The 18,757-nt window shown below is 45.9% G+C and overlaps 1 protein-coding gene across 4 annotated transcripts in view; it reads left to right on the top strand.

The window, feature by feature from the left end:
- Positions 1-18,757, top strand: part of LOC126175432 (solute carrier family 22 member 7-like) — a 216,183-nt gene that overhangs the window by 79,117 nt on the left and 118,309 nt on the right. For all 4 annotated transcript variants that reach the window (XM_049922231.1, XM_049922232.1, XM_049922230.1 and 1 more), the window contains exon 8: positions 13,993-14,180. In XM_049922231.1, coding sequence (XP_049778188.1) covers positions 13,993-14,180 — 188 coding nt within the window. The remainder of the gene's footprint in view (positions 1-13,992; positions 14,181-18,757) is intronic.

Raw genomic sequence — 18,757 nt, 5'->3', positions numbered from 1 at the left:
ATTTCGGCGGGAGAACACCCCGCCATTTTCAAGGCAAACTGCAACAGACAGGCGGCGTACATGCAAATTTAAAACCTCGGTTCTCGGACAGAAGCAGGAAAGATAACACACACACACTGAACACTAGTGCCACCAAAGATGACCAAAGTCAGAACTATCGATAGTGAGACTATGAATTCGCAAGTGAGGTAGCACTGACTCTGTTCCTCTGTTTTTTGACAAGGGAGAGAGCCGGATTCCAAACAGAGTTTAAACAGAAACCTCCGTCCCTGTTAACGAGGTTGCTCGCTAATTTAATCTCAACTGCCTCCCTAATAACACTGTCCCAATAGTTGGACGTGCATGCCAATATCTCGGTGTTCTTATATAACATGGGGTGACCAGTATCCAAGCAATGTTTGGCAATAGCAGATCTATTTGGCTGCTGTAATCGTGTGTGCTGTTTATGCTCAGTACATCGGTCCTCCACAGTCCTGATAGTTTGACCAATATATGCCACGCCGCAGCTACAAGGTATACGATATACACCCGCCTTACGCAGTCCGAGATCATCCTTAATGGAACTCAAAAGTGCTCTAATTTTAAATGGAGGTCGGAAAACACATTTCACATCGTATTTCCGTAAAATACGACCGATCTTGTTGGACGTGTTTCCTACGTAAGGCAAAAAGGCAGTAGACTTAGGTGTTGACTCAGAATTATCATCAATCACCCGATGTACAGTTGGTCGATAGCGCAACGCAAGTTCAATCTGTCTATCACTATAACCATTTTGACAAAAAGTAACTTCAAGATGGGAAAGCTCAGCTGGCAAAATCTCAGCGTCAGAAACAACATGTGCCCTGTGTAGCAAGGTACAAAGTACCCCTTCATGCTAAGCTGGATGGTGACAACTATTAGCCTGTAAGTACAAGTCGGTGTGAGTACATTTCCTGTAGACTGCATGTCCCAATGATCCATCATCCTTCCTCCTAACCAACACGTCAAGAAAGGGAAGGCAACCATCCTATTCCACCTCCATCGTAAAACGAATTTTCGGGTGGATCGAGTTCAGATGCTCTAGAAAGACATTCAAATTCTCCCTACCATGAGGCCAAACAACGAAGGTATCTTCAACGTATCTAAAGAAACAGGCGAGTTACAAAGGCGCCGACTCCAATGCACGTTCCTCGAAGTCTTCCATAAACAAATTTGCGATCACAGGAAACAACGGACTACCCATCGCAACTCCATCTGTTTGCTCGTAATACTGGTCATTAAATAAAAAGTAAGTGGATGTCAACACATGCCTAAAGAGATTAGTTAATTCAGCACCAAACCTGGCCTCAATTAACCACAACGAATCAGACAGAGGAACACGAGTGAAGAGAGAGACCACATCGAAACTCACTAAAATATCAGAGTCATTCAACCTCAGTCCCTCCAAACGACGTAAAAAAATCAGCTGAGTTCCTGATATGATGTTCACACCGACCTACTTGTGGACTCAACAGAGAAGCAAGATGCTTGGATACACGATATGTTGGAGCGTCGATGTTACTCACTATAGGACGGAAAGGAACCCCTTCCTTGTGAACCTTTGGAAGGCCATATAACCTAGGGGGAACGGCACTATAGGTGGTAAGACTCTTGATAGTGTCCTGCGACAAACCACTTTTCTTCAGGAGGCTGTTGGTCTTTCTCTCAACACTTTTTGTGGGGTCAGCATCGACACGCTGAATCAGATAGTAAACGTTGCATCTTTTGTACATAATCATGTTTATTTAAAACAACGGTGGCAGGTAAAATAACAATACTAGGATCAACTTTGAGAGAGCGTAAAGCAGCCCTCTCTGCTGCTGTTACATTACTCTTGGGTGGACGAGCCCTAGTCAAAACACGGCATGCCTCCCTCCTAACCTCCTCTGCAGCGTCAGGAGGTAGTTTGCAAACGGCCTGTTCAATTGAACTAATAAAATCAACTACCGGCAAATTCTTCGGAGTGGGTGCAAAATTTAAACCCTTCCCTAGCACGGATAAGGTTGCGCCGTCAAAAGATTTATCTGTGAGATTTATCCCAGAACGTCGAGATATAACATCAGACTCCGCGCGATGAAAACGTTCAAACTTTGCCAAATGCCGGGCAGTGACGGAGTTGTATTCCCAGTCAGCTTGGGTCCATGAGGCACCGTACAACCAATCCCAAGTGAAATCAGACACTTCAGATGCAACTATTAAATGAAAGCGATACAATTCTTTGGAAACAGAATCCAAATGTCGACAAGTAAAACGAATCCTTTCGCGAACAAGAGCCAAGCCAGCACGTTGCTTGATACAATTGGCGGCAGGAGAATTAATATGGTGCACAACCTTAGCAAATGTTGGGACATGATTTTCATCACGACACCTCAATAAAAACGACAAAGCACATTGCAGTCTAACTCGACAGCTACAAAGTTTATCCAACTTACGTAAACACAGATACGTTCCTCCCCGTAGAGGTAAACAATGTGAAACCTGAGTTTCTCCTGGCGTATATAACTTTCAAATAACTTCTGGGAATTCAGCCAGGTAACACTTTCAGCGACCGCCGATATTTCGGCGGGAGAACACCCCGCCATTCTCCCGACGAAATATTGGCGGTCGCTGAAAGTGTTACCTGGCTGAATTCCCGGAAGTTATTTGAATGATGTGCAACTGTTGGTCACCTGACTGCCAAGATGAACCAAGGGGTTGCCAACAGAGTCTCCTCAACAACCGTTCTGCGAACGTTGCTGCATACGGGCCTCCGCAGGGGGTGCCTGTTTCAGTCACCCATCGGCGACTAACGCTGGAATTTTCAAGCCAGAACCGCAACAATACATCCAATGAGTGGCGAGTGGCGACAGGTGGCCTTTTCAGATGAATCACGCTTTATACACAATCGGCAGTTTACAACGCTCGTTTAGGCAGATGCTGGGCTGGTCCTCACATTCTGCCTCAGACGAATTAATCCACAAACATCTGAGCTGCAATACGCTAACACACGAATCACAGACAGAAGGCACACACGAGTTCCCTCCCCTACCTTACCTTGGCTATTATGGTGTCAGAAAAGCCATCCTGCCGTATAGTTAAATAATAAAGCCGGCCGGTGTGGCCGTGCGGTCTAGGCGCTTCAGTCTGGAACCGCATGACCGCTCCGGTCGCAGGTTCAACTCCTGCCTCGGGCATGGATGTGTGTGATGTCCTTAGGTTAGTTAGGTTTAAGTAGTTATAAGTTCTAGGGGACTAATGACCACAGATGTTAAGTCCCATAGTGCTCAGAGCCATTTTAAATAATAAAAATTTTTAAGAAGTACGAAATTCTGAAATTGTGAACTCCGTACAAGACGGGATAAATGCTAAAGAAATGAAAGAAGATGAGCCTGCTGAAAGTGTTTGGTACACTGAGATGGCAAAAAACATTGGATACCTCCTAATATCACGTCGGACCTCCTTTTTCCCGACGTACCGCAGAAACACGACCTGGCATAGACATAACAAACCGTTGGGATTCACCTGCTGAAATATACAGGGTGTTACAAAAAGGTACGGCCAAACTTTCAGGAAACATTCCTAAAACACACAAAGAAAGAAAATATGTTATGTGGACATGTGTCCGGAAACGTTTACTTTCCATGTTAGAGCTCATTTTATTACTTCTCTTCAAATCACATTAATCATGGAATGGAAACACACAGCAACAGAATGTACCAGCATGAGTTCAAACACTTTGTTACAGGAAATGTTCAAAATGTCCTCCGTTAGCGAGGGTACATGCATCCACCCTCCGTCGCATGGAATCCCTGATGCGCTCATGCAGCTCTAGAGAATGGCGTGTTGTATCACAGCTGTCCACAATATGAGCACGAAGAGTGTCTACATTTGGTACCGGGGTTGCGTAGACAAGAGTTTTCCTATGCCCCCATAAATGAAAGTCAAGAGGGTTGAGGTCAGGAGAGCGTGGAGGCCATGGAATTGGTGCGCCTCTACCAATCCATCAGTCACCGAATCTGTTGTTGAGAAGCGTACGAACACTTCGACTGAAATGTGCAGGAGCTCCATCGTGCATGAACCACATGTTGTGTCGTACTTGTAAAGGCACATGTTCTAGCAGCACAGGTAGAGTCGTATGAAATCATGATAACGTGCTCCATTGAGCGTAGGTGGAAGAACATGGGGCCCAATCAAGACCTCACTAACAATGCCTGCCCAAACGTTCACAGAAAATCAGTGTTGATGACGTGATTGTACAATTGCGTGCAGATTCTCGTCAGCCCACACGTGTTGATTGTGAAAATTTACAATTTGATCACGTTGGAATGAAGCCTCATCCGTAAAGAGAACATTTGCACTGAAATGAGGATTGACACATTGTTGGATGAACCATTCGCAGAAGTGTACCTGTGGAGGTCAATCAGCAGCTGATAGTGCCTGCACACGCTGTACATGGTACGGAAACAACTGGTTCTCCCGTAGCACTCTCCATACAGTGACGTGGTCAACGTTACCGTGTACAGCAGCAACTTCTCTGACGCTGACATTAGGGTTATTGTCAACTGCACAAAGAATTGCCTCATCCATTGCAGGTGTCTTCATCGTTCTAGGTCTTCCCCAGTGGCGAGTCATAGGCTGGAATGTTCCGTGCTCCTGTCGGGACACCTTCGTTCTGGAAATGTGTCTAGATACAAACGTACCGCGCCATGGCTATTGCCCCGTGCTAATCCATAAATCAAATGGGCATCTGCCAACTCCGCATTTGTGAACATTGCACTGACTGCAAAACCACGTTCTTGATGAACACTAACCTGTTGATGCTACGTACTGATGTGCTTGATGCTAGTACTGTAGAGCAATGAGTCGCATGTCAACACAAGCACCGAAGTCATTACCTTCCTTCAATTGGTCCAACTAGCGGTGAATTGAGGAAGTACAGTACATACTGACAAAACTAAAATGAGCTCTAACATGGAAATGAAGTGTTTCCAGGCAGATGTCCAGATAACATCTTTTCGTTATTTGTGTGTGAGGAATGTTTCCTGAAAGTTTGGTCGTACCTTTTTGTAACACCCTGTAGAGCCATACTGCCACTATAGCCGTCAATAATTGTGGAAGTGTTGTTGGTGCAGCATTTTGTGCATGAATTCACCTCTCGATTATGTCCCACAAACGTTCGATGGGATTCATGTCACCAAATCAGTCGTTCGCATTGTCCAGAATGGTCTTCGAGCCATTTGCAAAAAGTGTGGCCCGGTGACATGGCACGTTGTCATGCATAAAAATTCCATCGTTGAAGTCGATGAATGGTTGCAGATGGTCTCCAAGCGGCCGAAAATAACCATTTACAGTCAGTAATCGGTTCAGCTGGACGAGAGGACCCAGCCCATTCCATACAAACGCAGACCATATCATTATGAGGCACTACCAACTTGCACAGTGTCTTGTCCACAACTTGGGTCCATGGCTTCGTGGGGTCTGAGCCACATGCGTACCCTACCGTCAGCTCTTGCCAACTCAAATCGGGATGCATTTGCTCTGGGCACAGTTTTGTAATCGTCTAGAATCCAATCGAAACGGTCTCGAGCCCAGATGAGGCACTGCAGGCGATGTCGTGCTGTTAGCAAAGGCACTCACTTCGGTTGCCTGGTGCCACAGCCCATTAACGCCAAATTACACAGCACTGTCCTAACGAGTACTTTCGTAAAACGTCCCACATTGATTTCTGCGGTTATTCCACGTACTGCTGTTTTTCTGTTAGCACTGACAACTCTATGCAGACGCCGCTATTCTCGGTCGTTAAGTGAAGCCGTCGGCCACTGCGTTGTCTGTGATGAGTAGTAATGTTTGAAGTTTCATGTTCTCGGCACGCTCTTGACACCGTGGATCTCGGAATATCGAATCCCCTAATAATTTCCAAAACGGAATGTCTCATACTTGTAGCGCCAACTATCATCACTCGTTCAAAGTCTGTTAATTCTCGTCGTGCGGCCATAATCACATCGCATACCTTTTAACACGAATCGTCTGGGTACAAAAGAAAGCTCTGCCAATGCACAGCCCTTTTATACCTTGGGCTCCTACTATTATCTCCATCTGTGTATGGGGATACCGCTATCCCACGACTTGTTTCACCTTAGTGTATATCAGATTACACGTTTTCTTCCAAATTTGAAGCTTCCGCTTACTTTCTTGCCAGCCATAAGAAAACTTCTAAAAACCTGTAACAACTTCAAAATTCTCTTTATCGTCTTGAAACTTTGCCAACTTTTTTTTTTCTCATTCACCACAACGTAATGATAGAAAAGTTACTCTTAAACAGTTATGTGGCTGGGCTAGGAGCGGGCGTCATGAGGCTGCGGCTTTGACCAAATACAGAACGCCTTACAACCATCAGCGAGGAAAGCAGCCCCTAACTTGATATACTACGGCCTCCCTACCCTACTCTCTGTTATTTATAACATGATTTGTATTTGGTTCACGCCGCCACTTGGTTTTGAAGGAAAGGCCGTCCTTGCTTCTCCACGGGTTATTCAATTTCTCTTGTGGACAGCCAGCAACCTCATTACAGAATCACTCTTTGGGTGAGATAACTCTATTCAGAATACTAAGGCATGCTACGTTAAAGAACGTGGTGGCTTGTTTTTTCATGACAACGGATCGTGGGTTTAGAGCATAAACTCGACAAGATCAGCTAACGCGCTTTCCTTAGGTGTTGGAAGATCACTGTATAGTCTGCTGGCCTATCATATCTGCCGGGCTATCAATTCACACCCCGACAAGAATAGTGACACAACTCAAAAATGCAATCCTTGGGATAAATCCACTCAAAGAATGCTGTAAAACTTGCACTGAAGTAGTATAAGCTTCCTTTAAATTTTAAGTACAAATTTTAGATAGTAAATTCCATATATTTTTTACAACAGTAGTATGGCCATGTAATTGTGTCGTCGTCGAATGTGAGGTGTTATCAGGTAATTATTAATTAGTTCTTTGATTTGTGTCACTTTGCTAGCTTTTATAAAAACTATTTTTTCTTACAAGCTCTCGTGTAATACTTTTACCACTTTTCCACATCCCAAATATTTTTTTTTTTACTTACTGTAGTATGACATTAGATTCTTCATAAGGAGAATTAGTATTTAAGTTAGAATAAAAAACGGAAAAGTTGAAATGGTTTTACTAGAAAAAACATAAAAAATGCAAAATTATTATTTATATAAATTACTACAATATAATGTGGAACATGAATTAGGTACAATTTAAGGAACGCATTATACTAAAATAAATAATGATACATCAAAATGGTTTATATGGCTCTGAGCACTAGTGGACTTAACTTCTGAGGTCATCAGTCCCCTAGAACTTGGAACTACTTAAACCTAACTAACCTAAGGACATCACACACCTCGATGCCCGAGGCAGGATTCGAACCTGCGACCGCAGCGGTCGCGCGGATCCAGACTGAACTGCCTAGAACCACTCGGCCACTCCGGCCGGCAATGATAAATGAACTTATATACTGTGGGAATACTTTTCACTGAGAAGAGGTATTTAATATGAACTTTCATTAGAGCAGAAATTTCAGTATTCTTCTGTATGCTGCAACGCATGAAATTTCGTAATCTTTACAACAGCTGTAATCGTCAAAACAGTTTCTATTCCTTCAGACATGCATGCATTTATGAAATGTATTGTAATGTATGATGCAGACACTGTATAAACACAGACACTGTAATAATCACTGATATTAAAAACTACATTCAACTTACCTTATACAGCGTGGCAAGAGTGCTATCTTTTTTAAATGATCCATACACACCTCCCACTCTTCTCTCCGTGGCAAATCGTGAACTAGCCTACAACAACAAAAAAATGGTTCGAATGGCTCTAAGCACTCTGGGACTTAACATCTGTGGTCATCAGTCCACTATACTTAGAACTACTTAAACCTAACTAACCTAAGGACATCACATACATCCATGACCGATGCAGGATTCGAACCTGCGACCTTAGCATCAGCGCGGTTTCGGATTGAAGCGCCTACAACAACAAACTGACACAACTACCGTGAGGTGGACGAAGCGCAAGATAGACACCTTAAGTTTTTCGTGCACTTTGAGGCACTTCACACGTATTTTTTAGTGACAAACTAAAAACAGCCGTTTTTTGATTTGTGTCACTTTTCTTGCCAGGATGCGATATGTGATTCGCAACTAGATAACGACTGCTCATCTCTGACGTATGATCAGATCGCACACTTTTACTCTTATCTCTCTTCTTACCAGAGTCGTTCAACGGTTAATGTAGTTGGCTCATAGGATCTAGTCTACAAATAATAGCGCACGGCTTTGAGTTGGTAGCACCGCGTAAAACTCCTGATGGAATAATATACACATATAAAAAAGTTTTGCATCACCTCGGTTCCGAGAGTTCCGGAACCTGTTCAGAAAATTGGAATAGAGACCTTCAGAGGTGGTGGTCCAGATTGCTGTACACACCGGTATTTCTAATACGCAGTAGCACGTCCTCTTGTATTGATGCATTCCTATATTCATCGTAGCATACTATCCGCAAGTTCGTCAAGCCACTGTTGGTCCAGATCGTCCCACTCCTCAATGGCGACTCAGCGTAGATCCCTCAAAGTGGTTGGTGTGTCACTTCGTCCATAAACAGCCCTTTTCAATATATCCCAGGCAGTTTCGATAGGGTTGATGTCTGGAGAACATACTGGCCACCCTAATCGAGCAATGTTGTTATCCTGAAGGAAGTCATAATGTGTACAATGGGGGCTCGACTTGCATGAAGCCGAATGCTTTGCCCATATGCTGCCGATATGGTTGCACTATCGGTCGGAGGATGGCATTCACGTATCGTACAGCCGTTACGGCGCCTTCCATGACCACCATCGGCGTACGTCGTCCCCACATAATGCCACCCCAAAACAGTAGGGAAAATCCACCTTGCTGCACTCGCTGTACAGTGTGTCTAAGGCGTTCAGCCTGACTGGGTTGCCTCCAAACACGTCTCCAACGATTGTCTGGTTGAAGACACATCCGACACTCATCGGTGAAGAGAATGTAGTGGCATTCCTGAGCGGTCCGTTCGACATGTTGTTGGGCCTATCCGTACCGCACTGCATGGTGTCGTGGTTGCAAAGATGGTCCTCTCCATGGACGCCGGGAGTGAAGTTGCACATCATGCAGCCTACTGCGCACAGTTTGAGTAGTAACATGACGTCCTGTGGCTGCACGAGAAGCATTCCTCAACATGGTGGGTGTTGCTGTCAGGGTTCCTCCTAGCCATAACCCGTAGGCACCGGTCATCCACTGCAGTAGTAGCCCTTGGGCGGCCTGAGCGAGGCATGTCATCGACAGTTCCTCTCTCTCTGTATCTCCTCCACGTCCGAACAACATCCCTTTCGCTCCGAGACGCCTGGACACTTCCCTTGTTGAGAGCCCTTCCTGGCACAAAGTAACAATGCGGACGTGATCGAACAGCGGTATTGACCGTCTAGGCCGTGTACCTCCTTCCTGGTGAAACGACCAGAACTGATTGGCTGTCGGACCCCTCCTTCTAATAGGCGCTGCTCACACATAGTCGTTTACATCTTTGGTCGGGTTTAGTGACATCTCTGAACAGTCAAAGGGGCTGTGTGTGTGGTACAATATCCACAGTCAATGTCTGTCTTCGGGAATTCTGGGAACCGGGGTGATGCAAAATGTTTTTCGATGTGTGTATTTTATTGCCAAATAAATTATCTCAGTTACACCTGATTGCAATTTTTCAAGTAGTAGGCAGGTTGAATTACATGAAGTTCCTACTGCTCAAACATGTTTTTAAATAATTACTAAGCATAAGTTTCAGGTTGCAGCATAAAGTTTAGGCCACAGTCACGGATCAGAGCTTAACATATTGTACTGCTGAAGTTCACCAACTACAGTATTCATATAGTGAAGTATCTTAGCGTCTAAGCCATGTCAGTATGTAGCACAAAGTCTTCTTCCAAACTAGTTAGGTACTCTAACAAACTAACGCTCAGTTTTTGTTCGGTGGCTGCGAATGTGAGTCAGTCCAAATCAGCCCTTCAGAAAACAAAATACCTTGCAGTGTTAGATTCTAGTGTCAACATAAACTTCACCACCTTAAACAGTCGCACGACATTTGTAAAATTTTCCTAATTGAGCTTTAGTGCGATCGGTTCAACACCAGAGTTCAAAAACACAGTTCAACAGCCTGTCTCACACTGTGAATTTTAACAGTTTCCGAGGCTGAAGAGATCCTGATGATCATGAATCTGCTCCTCCTAGTGGAAAACAAGATAAGACCTCAAGTAGCCGAATGTGCCTCCTTTAATGTGATTGCTTACTCCCACTAGAGGCACGACAGATCAGTGTCAATTTTAGAAGAAGACCATTGGTTAAATTTGGAGAACAACTACACCATGCATACTACCACACATTTTTCATCTTTTCACGTGAGGCATTTTGAGATCTCACGTCGGCTGTAAATATTTTGGTCCCTCTTAATCACAAACAGACAGGGTGACCCAAAATTCACCTAACATTTGAAAATTCAGTACTTTACGAAATGATGTAGGCAGAGAAGTAAAAATTGATAGACATGCTTGACATGACATGTGCACAAAATAACAAGCAGGTGGCGCTTCATGTGACAAATAAGCAATAATTAGCGTATCAGCTGATTTTTAGCAAAGACGATGTTCCTTATAACAGATGCTCAGGATGTTGGCTGTCATTCACCAACAACACATGTAATTGAGGGACAATGTTCTGAACCACACTGTACCACATATCTTTAGGTATGGTGAGAAAATGCCGCCGGATGTTGCCTTTTAACATTCCTAATGAGGTCGGACGATCGCGGTAGACTTGCGACTTCAGGTAACCCCACAACCAATAATGAGACTGGCTAAAGTCTGTGGCGTGGGAGGCCAAGCATCACGGAGGTGGCCGCTCAGCACCCGATCCTCACCAAACGATGTGTGCAAGAGACCTTTCACACGTGTAGCAACGTGGGGCGGAGCGTTATCCTGCCTGTAAGTCTCAACTTCCAGCAGGTGTTTATCGCTCGTCACTCTGACAGTTTGAAAAACAGCACTCCACTTTTCCTCGAAGAAAAAGAACCGTTCATGATTGAGGTGGTAAACCCACACCACTCCGTGACTTTTTCGTCATTCAGTGGGGTTTCCACGACAGTTCTAGAATTTTCGGCAGCCCAAGTTCTGGAATGTGAAATGGGATTCGTCGGTGCAACGCCATCTGTTGGCCGGTTTCTGCACTCGTTTTCAGTTCCAATAAAACCCCAGCATATGTGTGAGGGTTTATCTCTGTACCTACATAATATGTGAGTTAGTGCATTTTCAAATGTTCACGGACCTTTGGTCTTCCTGTATATCAAACAAAGCTGTGAGGACGGATCGTGAGTTGTGCTTGTCTAATTTTATCGGTAGAGTAATTGCCCCTGAATGGAAAATGTCCCTAGTTCGAGTCACAGTCCAGCACACAGTTTTCATCTCCGAGGAAGTTTCAAAGCGAATATATCTAAATTTAATTCTACTGATTCTCATATTATGTCACTGTAAAGTGGCCTTCGTGCATTTTTTCAGTAGTTCTATGAAATATTAAAATTTTTACATCACTTTTTATTAATTAAAACATAACGGAATTAAAGGCTGTTGCCAGTAAGCATTGATTTATATCAATGGGGAATGTTGAAAATTTGAACCAAACCGGAATTCGAATCGGGTCTCCTGTTTACTTGGAAGATGTGCTGACCACTACACCATCTGGGCACAGTGGACACCACAACAACATGTATTACTTTATCACACCTCCGTCAGACCCAAATTCTCAACTTTATACCACACACTACTGAAGTAGTGCCCCTGCTCATTAACTTCTTATTAACACACGTTTTGTGTCTGAACCGCCCAATGACTTGCCGAGATATTTTGGTTGTACACTGAAGCGCCAAAGAAACTGGTATAGGCATGCGTATTCAAATACAGAAATATGTAAACAGGCAGAATACAGCGCTACGATCAACAACGCCTATATAAGACAACATGTGGCTGGTGCAGTTGTTAAATCGGTTACTGCTGCTACGGTGACAGGTTATCCAGATTTATGTGAGTTTGAACGTGGTGTTATAGTTGGCGAACAAGCGATGGGACACAGCATCTCCAAGGTAGCTATGAAGTGGAGATTTTCCTGTACGACCATTTCACGAGTGTACCGTGAATATAAGGAATTTGGTAAAACAGTAAATCTCTGAAATCGCTGCGGCCGGGAAAAGATCCTGCAAGAACGGGACCAACACGACTGGAGAGAATCGTTCAACGTGACAGAAGTGCAGCCTTTCCGCAAATTGTTGCAGGTTTCACAGCTGGACCATTAACAAGTGTCAGCGTGCGAACCATTCAATGAAAGATCGATATGGGATTTCGGAGCCGAAGGCCCACTCGTGTACCCCTGATGACTGCACTACACAAAGCTTTATGCTATACCTGGACCCGTCAGCACCGACACTGGACTTTTGATGAGTGGAAACATGTTGCGTGGTCGGACGAGTCTCGTTTCAAACTGTATCGAGTGGGTGGACATGTACAGGTATGGAGACAACCTCATGAATCCATGGACACTGCTTGTCAGCAGGGGACTGTTCAAGCTAGTGGAGGCTAATGGTGTGGAGCGTGAGCAGTTGGAGTGATATGGGCTCCTTGATATTTCTAAATACGACTCTAGCAGATGACACATACATAAGCATCTTGTCTGGTCACCTGCTTCATATCCATTGTGGCAATTCCAGCTGGACAATGTGAGACCCCACACGTCCAGAGTTGCTACAGTGTGGCTCCAGGAACACTCTTCTAAGTTTAAATTTAAACACTTCTGCCGTCCACCAAACTCCCCAGACATGAACATTACTGAGCATATCTGGAATGCCTTGCAACGTGCTGTTCAGAAGAGATCTGCACCCCTCGTACTCTTAAGGATTTATGGACAACCCTGTTGGATTCGTGGTGTCAATTCCCTCCAGCACTACTTCAGATATTAGTCGAGTCCATGCCTCATCGTGTTGGGGCACTTCTTCTTGCTCGCGGGGACCCTACACGATATTAGGCGGGTGTATCAGCTTCTTTGGCTCTTCAGTGTGTACAGCTGATGATAGTAGCTGCTGTTTGACAGAGTATGTGTCAGTAGCTGCTTGGATGTTCCTGTAATCCTGTAATTTAAGTGTTGCTCATTTGTGTAATCATATAAGTTCACTGGACAAAACATTTGTTACCTCTTGAGAAGACCAGTCTGGTCTGTTTGATGTGCTATGGATGGTGTGGAGCTGAAACGTGGTCATGTGTCCATCAGCCACTTATGTAAGTCATGGCAACCTAGTGATGTGTAGTTGCCACACTTCTGTATGGAATCAACACATTAAGGTGGTCGACGTGAAAATATCGCGCCTGGATGTGACCGTGATCACACCTTGAATGAAGCTGCCCAGTTCAACACGGACTGTCCGACGTGTCACTCCTTGTCAATGACAGCTGGTTTCAATCTACCAGGAACTACTGCTGTCAGAAAAAGCTGGTCCATCTCGGTAACTTAAAGAGTAAACACTGCGAAGGGAACTGCTTGCTGTGTGGTTTCGGATACCTCGAAAAGGCCATTGCTAAAAGTGGCACACAAGGCTGCAGGTACTCAGTCGGCCAAGCTACACAGAACAGCTGCCTCTGTCCATCATAGCACAGCACGACTCTTGGGCTCACCTAATAACAGCAGCCATATCACGATACAAGTATTTGTATATTTATCCTGATCCAAAATAACAGACAGCATGTAACTCTTAACGTGAGTATGATAAATAAAAAATAGAACGTTATGTGATATTTTAAAACAAATATATTCAAGTGTCAAAAACTGTTCAGTGACTGAGATGTAATATATTTACGAAATCTTTTGTCTTATTTTCCAGTATCTTCTGAACAATGGCTCATAACCATTGGGTCTCTGATGATACAGTTCTTCTCCAGTTCGTCGTTATTACTTACGAACTTACAGGGCATGGAAATACATCCTACACGTTTACGCCAAACATGCATCGCCGTCGAATATTTAATTGTCTCTTGCGTCATGTGTGCAAATCCGTACCTTTCATACCTGGTATGTATCTATGTATTTATTTATAGATAACGAGATGAAAAATTGTGATTGTGCAGTCATATTCTACTACACCAAGGCTGCACTGTGCTTGTCAAAAAATATTTTTTTAGAAACAGCAGCAGTTTAGTACCATTTGATTTGTTATAAGCGTATTAATGTAGAACTATCCAGTATTTTCCGCATATGGACGTGAAACTAAAGGCAAAGAAAATATCAAACTGATTCGTTCCAGCAGGGAAACGCAGATGATATGGGGATCAGGTTCCTTAGCTTTTCACTTCAACAAACCTTTCGCTCGTGACTATAATAATAACGTGATTTACTTTCCGAATAATCACGAGTGACTCATAAAATAACGACCAAGAAATTTTTCATAAATACGGTAACAAATTAGTTAATGTCCTTGTTACAAACGTAAGTTTCTTCGTATAGATCCACATTGACCAACCAGTGATATCATCTTTTTGAGGTACTACCGCCTAAGAAGTTACACGAAAATGGATTTTCGGTTTTGAACTTCTTAACATTCCAAAGTTTATAAAACAGTCAAATAAAATGTGTAGCACTGAATAGAATATGCTTGTTCACTGTGTTAAAAAAAATGTTCATTGTGTGTGAAATCTTATGGGAATTAACTGCTAAGGTCATCAGTCCCTAAGCTTACACACTACTTAACTTAAATTATCCTAAGGACAAACACACATACCCATGCCCGAGGGAGGACTCGAACCTCCGCCGGGACCAGCCGCACAGTCCATGACTGCAGCGCTAGACCGCTCGGCTGACTGACCCCCCTGCGGGTCCGGGGATTAGAATAGGCCCGAGGTATTCCTGCCTGTCGTAAGAGGCGACTAAAAGGAGTCCATCCCCCTCACGGGGGTAGTTAGCGCCTGCGTCCGGAGACGGACAGTTCCACAACCTATAATTGTGGTCTTTCTCGTTTTTCACTTCTCGTTTCTTCCTTCCTTTTGTTGGTTCCTTTCTTTGCTCTTCTCCACCTCACTGTCTTCCTTACTCTTTCCCTTGACTTCTCCTTGCCTTCTCATTGCTTTCTTCTCCTTGCCTTCTCATTGCCTTCTTCTCCTTGCTTTCTCATTGCCTTCTTCTCCTTGCCTTCTCTGGTCTCCGCCTCGGCGTTTGAGACAGTCTGTCCTCTTTCTCCCTCTCTCTCTTCTTTTTCCTCTTCTTCCTTCCTCCCTGTGCATGCCTGAAGGCCGACCCACGCGTTCGCACGCGTAGCCGGTGACGGGGTAACGCGTAAGTCCCCGCCCTGGGTAGACATGTAAGGCACGCGCGTACCCCCTGGTAAAGGCCAGGCCCGGGGAGGGGTGATTGCCTGAGCTGATACCTTCTGACCATGCCGATTGGTCCCTCCGTCTGTTTCTCGGGAGGTGTGACCTGAGGTGTAAACATTCACCTAAGGCGGGAGTGCCCTCTGAGAGGGTCCCCACAAGGAAGGAGCGCGCCATCGGAGACGCTGGCAATCATGGGGGATTCCTCCGCAATGGATTCTACTCCATCGCTTTCGACTTCTGCCCAAAAACGGAAACGTGACCAGCCACCAGTGACAAAAGTACTACCGCCTGCCCCACAGTTCCTCGTTGTTTCTCGATCTGAGGACGGAAAGGATTTTTCCTCTGTCAACCCTTTCGTTATCCAGAAGGGCGTAGATGCCATAGCCGGATCTGTCAAATCTTGTACCAGGTTGCGTAACGGTACCTTATTACTAGAAACTGAGAGTGCCTTTCAGGCACAAAAACTGCTTCGGGCCACACTCCTGTACACGTTCCCTGTCCGGGTGGAGGCCCACCAAACTTTGAATTCGTCTCGTGGTGTAGTCTATACTAGCTCCCTCGACGGATTGACTGACGAGGAGATTCAATCTTTCCTCGCTGAGCAGGGCGTGACGGCTGTCCATAGGGTCATGAAAAAGGTCAACAATGACCTTGTACTGACCCGGACACTTTTCTTGACCTTCGATAGTGTTAAGCTGCCATTGCGCATCAAGGCGGGCTACGAGGTTATTTCTGTTCTCCCCTATGTCCCGACACCTACGCGCTGCTACCAGTGTCAGCGTTTCAATCACACTCGACAGTCTTGTTCCAATGCGGCTAAATGTGTCACTTGTGGCAGGGATGCCCATGAGGGTGACTGTCCACCTCCGTCTCCTCGTTGTGTGAACTGTCAGGGTGACCATGCCGCATCCTCCCGCGACTGTCCTGTCTATAAGGAAGAACGCTGTATCCAAGAAATTCGGGTCAAAGAGAAAGTGTCCACCTCGGCTGCTCGCAAGCTATTGGCTAGTAGGAAGCCTGCGCTGCTCCCAGCGGGGAAATACAGTACTGTCCTCGCCTCTCCTCGGACTACCAGGGAGGTAGCAACCCAGACATGTGATCTGACCTCCAGCACCACGGTCGTCCGTTCGGCCAGTGCTAAGATCGCGCGGTCGACGTCTCCTCTTCCTCCCATCACCCCACAGACACCAGCCCCTTCATCAGCTTCTGCTAAGACGAAGACCCCGAAGTCAGATGCACGGGCCTTCAAGAAGGAACCATCCCGTGCAGACTTCCTACGTACCTCGACCTCCCAGCCTTCGACCGGTACTTCCACCAAACGTGCTTCCAAAAAGGCTCATAGGAAGCACAGTTCTCCTTCTCCGCCACGGCGCATTTCTTCTCCTGCGCCACCCAGCGGTTGCCGCCCCAGGCCGTCATCCGTTTCGCCTGGCCGCACCGCTGGTAGCCGTACATCTGGCCGTTCACCGGCGGAGGAAGCTCCCCCTCCCGGCCATCCTCCCGAGATGGCCGATGAGCCTATGGACCCAATGGACGATGACTGTCCGCCTATTGATAGCGGCGGCAGTGCTCGCTCGAAGCCATGCCCTCAGCGGCCTTCGAGGTGACCCCTTTTTTCATCTTCCTTTTCTTACGATGGCACTTATTCACTGGAATATTCGCAGCATTCGCTCCAACCGAGAGGACTTGAAGTTGCTGCTCCGCTTGCACCGTCCGCTCGTCGTAGCCCTCCAGGAAACGAAGCTACGCCCATGCGATCAAATTGCCTTGGCACACTACACCTCTGTGCGTTTTGACCTACCCCCTGTGGTAGGTGTCCCAGCTCATGGAGGGGTTATGTTGCTGGTCCGGGATGATATTTACTACGATCCCATCACGTTGCACACCGGCCTGCAGGCAGCTGCCATCCGCATTACTCTCCCCACTTTTACGTTTTCGTTTTGTACCGTTTACACTCCATCGTCATCTGCCGTTACCAGGGCAGACATGATGCAACTTATTGCTCAGCTACCTGCACCATTTTTGTTAACTGGAGACTTCAATGCCCACCATCCCCTTTGGGGCTCTCCAGCATCCTGCCCAAGGGGCTCCTTGTTAGCAGACCTTTTCAGCCAGCTCAATCTTGTCTGCCTCAATACTGGCGCCCCTACTTTTCTTTCGGACACATCTCACACCTATTCCCATTTAGACCTCTCTATGTGTACTCCCCAACTTGCACGCCAGTTTGAGTGGTATGCACTTGCTGATACATATTCGAGCGACCACTTCCCGTGTGTTATCCATCTCCTGCAGCATACTCCCTCTCCGTGCTCCTCTAGTTGGACCATCTCCAAGGCAGACTGGGGGCTCTTCTCTTCCAGGGCGACCTTTCAGGATCAAACCTTCACAAGCTGCGATCGTCAGGTCGCACACCTCACGGAAGTCATTCTCGCTGCTGCTGAATATTCCATCCCTCACCCTACTTCTTCTCCACGTCGCGTACCGGTCCCCTGGTGGACCGCAGCATGTAGAGACGCTTTACGTGCTCATCAACGTGCTTTACGCACCTTTGAACGCCACCCTACAGTGGCGAATTGTATTAATTATAAACGATTACGTGCTCAGTGTCGTCGTATTATTAAAGAAAGCAAGAAAGCCAGCTGGGCTGCTTTCACAAGCACCTTCAACAGTTTTACTCCTTCTTCTGTTGTCTGGGGTAGCCTGCGCCGGCTATCTGGCACTAAGGTCCACTCCCCAGTTTCTAGCTTGAAGGTCGCGAATGACGTCCATGTGGCCCCTGAGGCTGTCTCCAATGCCTTCGGCCGCTTTTTCGCAGAGGTTTCGAGCTCCGCTAATTACCACCCTGCCTTCCTCCCCCGCAAACAGGCAGAGGAGGCTAGGCCACCTGACTTCCGCTCCTCGAATTGTGAAAGTTATAATGCCCCATTCACCATGCGGGAACTCGAAAACGCACTTGGCCGATCACGGTCCTCCGCTCCAGGGCCTGATTCTATTCATATTCAGATGCTGAAGAACCTTTCTCCTGCGGGTAAAGGTTTTCTTCTTCGTACATATAATCGCATCTGGATTAAGGGACATGTTCCCGCATGCTGGCGCGAGTCTATTGTTGTCCCGATTCCTAAGCCGGGGAAGGACAAGCACTTGCCTTCCAGTTATCGACCTATCTCGCTTACCAGCTGTGTCTGTAAAGTGATGGAGCGAATGGTTAACTCTCGATTAGTTTGGCTGCTCGAGTCTCGACGCCTACTTACCAATGTACAATGTGGATTTTGTAGGCGCCGC

The sequence above is a fragment of the Schistocerca cancellata genome, chromosome 3 (genome assembly GCF_023864275.1).
Source record: "Schistocerca cancellata isolate TAMUIC-IGC-003103 chromosome 3, iqSchCanc2.1, whole genome shotgun sequence".
Taxonomy (NCBI): domain Eukaryota; kingdom Metazoa; phylum Arthropoda; class Insecta; order Orthoptera; family Acrididae; genus Schistocerca; species Schistocerca cancellata.
The sequence above is the reverse complement of the archived record's forward strand: the minus strand, read 5'-3'. Positions and strand labels throughout refer to the sequence as shown.